The sequence below is a fragment of the Galleria mellonella genome, unplaced genomic scaffold, assembly GCF_026898425.1.
Source record: "Galleria mellonella isolate WM207_F2 unplaced genomic scaffold, CSIRO_AGI_GalMel_v1 utg905, whole genome shotgun sequence".
In the NCBI taxonomy this organism is placed as follows: Eukaryota; Metazoa; Arthropoda; class Insecta; order Lepidoptera; family Pyralidae; genus Galleria; species Galleria mellonella.
Genome location: NW_026442174.1, coordinates 3,440,487 through 3,444,437, shown reverse-complemented (window position 1 = coordinate 3,444,437; position 3,951 = coordinate 3,440,487). Strand labels below are relative to the sequence as shown.

At 43.0% G+C, this 3,951-nt stretch overlaps 1 protein-coding gene across 1 annotated transcript; it reads right to left on the bottom strand.

The window, feature by feature from the left end:
- Positions 1 to 941: 941 nt before the first annotated feature.
- LOC113510193 (zinc finger protein basonuclin-2) lies at positions 942 to 3,554 on the bottom strand. The gene has a single exon (XM_026893643.3). The coding sequence runs from the start codon at positions 3,438 to 3,440 to the stop codon at positions 1,326 to 1,328; it is 2,115 nt and encodes a 704-aa protein (XP_026749444.2). The 5' UTR covers positions 3,441 to 3,554; the 3' UTR covers positions 942 to 1,325.
- Between the last annotated feature and the right edge of the window lie 397 nt (positions 3,555 to 3,951).

Sequence of the window (3,951 nt, the reverse complement as noted above, 5' to 3'; positions counted from 1 at the left end):
AAATCATAATCATTTTATTATCTTTCTCATTTAATAAAATAAACTTCCTATATTTGTATACATGAATGACAAATTACTGTCTCATGCAAATTATGTAGGTGTGTAAAAGTAATAATGCGATTATAAAATGATATTTAAATCAATCGCAATTTATTACATTACCTTCGCAATGATTATCCCTTTATATTATTTAATTATCACTAATATTTGACCATAAATTCAAATTGCCAGCTTCTGATGTTATTTTTATAATCCAAACTAGTTTCTTAATTATTCATGACTTGATATTGATTTCTAAAGTCGTGTATCTAATATGCAAATATGCACTATTGATGTGACATTATATTTGATTTTATCTTTATATTTCCTATTAACTGTTCAATTGATAAGAAACTCAATAAATCATGTTCTGTGTAGTCATTTAATACTTACCTACCAGTTAATTTTTTGAAGTTGTACTAAAATCGACTAATAATGGAAAGACTGATTGACTCGTCTCTATGGAACTGATTCCAAAACTGCTGAAGTTATAAATTCTGCAAACGACAATTATGTATTGGTATATAGGAGATTAAGGGTAAAAAAAAACCTATAAAGGGTGTAATTAGAGGATTATATACTTATCCTTTCATCGTTTCATATCCAATCTCAATTGTTCCATCAGTTGAGAATTTGAAAATTTAAAATGATATATTCTGCAGTATAGCTATTAATTATTCTTTAGTACAACTATTAAACTCAAGACAGATACTTGTCTTTTTATAACGTTTATTTCAAAACTCACTTTATAAAAATTGATTTTATGACCCAATACGTATAGATTAGATGCTCAGTTTGTTTCCAAATCGAATAAAGCTATATAAATAACGTAATAGTAACCTTTAACCAAAATGAACACGACACGCGACTTACCCACCACGAAGGAAATAAAAACAAACGTGCATTTTTCCTCAATGAGTTTATTGCGCCAGAACAATAAATGAAGCTGATCATTATTAACGTTTACTTTCAACATCGATTACGAATACTCTACACGATATCATATCGTAGATAGTCCATTAATATTTATAATATCCAAGTCCGTATTGCACTTCGCGTCACAAACATCTCAACACCACAGCGGTATCATCTATCCCTATTAACTTAAAGTTCGTGGGATCAATAATTAAGATATATTTGTCTAAATATCACAAGAAAATACAAAACGAAATACGATATAGAATTAACACAATTAAAATTATTAACAATTAAATATACAGTCTGTCGTGCGCCGTTGGCTAGGAAGTGAGGTATCACCAAGACGGGCGGGGCTCGTCGCGGCTGCGTCATGACACCGGAACGTGGTGCTGGTACAGCTGTTCTTGGCGCTCGCATAGGGAGGTCATTTTCTTAAATGATTCAGAAGTCTCCCGAAAAAGCAGCTTAGCGTCTTCACGGGGGCGAGCGTGAGCAGCGTCCAATCTGCCAGGTGAAATCACGGGGGGCGATGATGCTGAGAGAGGCGACAGGGACTCCCGAGCTGACTGAGCCCCCGCCGGAGCACCATAAGGTCCCCCGCCTGCCTGTGGAGCGCCATTACCCATCAGAAAAGGAGCTGGAAAAAACCCCCGCTCGCCAAATTGTGGGAACAAACCAGCTTGTAGTGCACTTAAGTTTCTGCTGTAGAATTTCATCGTTTCTGTTACATAATTGGGCAATTGAGATGCATCTTCACTGCCTCCGTATCTTAAACTTTCAAGCGTAGATGCTAGCCCTTTTATATCTGCATACAATTTATTTAGAAGTTCTGTATTCACCTCTAACGGGGCTCTTTGTTCCCTTCCATCAAGTGTACCGGTTGACAATAATCTTCTATGCAAATCAACATTCGAACTATGCCTGTCTCGACTACGTCGAGAAGGGAAGGCAGCGTCACAACCATTTACGTCGCATGGATGAAGTAACTTTAGGTGGTCGTTTCTATAATGCATTCGTAATGTGAAGTGGTTTTGAAATACCTTCCCACAAGCAGTACACCGGTCTGGATTCTCATCGTCTATAGGAATTTCGAGATCATTAATATCGGTTCTATCATCGGTCCTATCACTGCTCGCGGAGGGTGAACGAACTCTAGCTAAGCGCTCTTCCATCGCATGCAAGTCACTCCCACTGTCACTCGGAGTGTACAAGTCTGAACGCAACCTTAATCCTTCACGAACAACGCTAGGTGCACTCGATTCATCATCTGATTCGCTTTCAGCCTTCACTCGCGTCAATGATTCCGAGTCCACAGTAGCTTCTTCGCTATTCTGAAATGTCTCCCATTTCTCTGGTTTTTGTTTTTTAAGTGATAAAGGCTCGTCATCTGCGCGACTAGAACCAGGTGTTGAAAGGTTTCTAAATAAATCCCCTTGATATTCCTCATCAGACACACTGTACTCATTAGTTTGGGAACACCTGGTGGGGTTCCCGCTCTTTCTCTTACGTTTATTGGGCACAAGCGATGACAACTTTTCCTCAGTAACGGTGGGATCAATGCGACTTTCGGCTTCAGGTTGGGTATCTGCAGGTTTAGTATCGACAACTTTATTTTTATTTACACTTAAATCTTCAGGTTCATCATTATAATTTAATCTTTCCATAACAGGTGACTGCGACCTAACCTCGCTTTTGTCTTTTTCTTCATCATCGGAAATGTCGTCATTAATTTCACTATAGTTGTTAGATTCCTCCTCAATGGCAAGATGAGGCTTAACGAGATCTAACGCACCTCGTGACGGCTCCTCGGGTGGAGGAATTTTTCTGTACATTTTTTCAATTTCACTGAAGTTGCGAAGATCGTCGAGAGGCACTCGTGGAGGAAGCGGGGTGGGTCCATTGGCTGCTGATAACGGTGGTGGTAGACGTGCTGCTAGTTCAGGAGGTAACAAGGTAGGTGGTGGCAGAGGTAGTCGCGCCAACGCTGGCAGAAGCGGAAACGGCTGTGCAGATCTGCCATCATGCGCTGATATCTTACGCCTCACGTGCGGCGAATGCAGCTTCGGGTTTGGATTAGCACTGTGTCTGTTTCTTGAACGTCGCGAACTGAACATCATTGTGCACCCCTCTACCGTACACTTGTGCATCTCGCGTAGATGTACCGCCGAAAAATGTATTTTTAGTGCTCCTTTATCGCAGAAAGTTTTAAGACAAACATTACATTGCACTCTCTTCTTTCCCGTAGCGGGGTTGACGAATTGCACACCGAGTCCGAGAGGCCACGGTGCAGGCGGCGGGTCACGTCGTTCGGCCGGATAATCGGGCGACCGTCGCTCCTCACTTCTGTCGTCGTCGCGACCGCTGAAGCTGGCGCCTAATTTTCTGAAGTCAAAGTGCGGCGCAGGCTGGCTCATACGCGGCATCATAAAATAGTCCAAGCCGGCCGGTAAGCCGGGAACCGCACCGAACTCTTTGCCTTCCATCACGTCACTGTCATAATATACGCGCGTAGTACGAAGCGGGTGGCGCGCGACGCGGCCGCTTTGCGACTGACGACGTGCGACACAGGTGACCGCGCGCGGGCGGCGCGCGACAAAGGCGAGCGGTGCGGGGGTGTGCGGGCGACGGGTGGCGGGGGACGTAGGTGGGAGGAGCGAGCGCTGGGCGGAGCGGATCGATGCGCAGTGGGGACAGGCGACAGTTGCTCGCTCCGAGACCGACACCGACCGGCCAGCGACCAGCGACCAGCGAGCAGCGACCACTGTAAACACTAAGCTGGGCATGCCGTTACATAACATACTACTATACAAGTACTAGATCTACACAACATTTACCTATAAAATCTATCTATAATGAAATTTTGCATATGTGTGAATTTCACATCTAGGTTTATTAGTAAGTACATAAACATTAAAAAGACTCTCTCTCTCTCTTCGTCCTCTTCGTTACTGAAGGTCGTGTCCTTGAAAGGTGTCCGTTGCCTCTCTAATAATG

Bases quoted from the DNA above. Each gene is read 5' to 3' on its own strand.
- LOC113510193 (XM_026893643.3), bottom strand. From the start codon at position 3,440: ATGGAAGGCAAAGAGTTCGGTGCGGTTCCCGGCTTACCGGCCGGCTTG.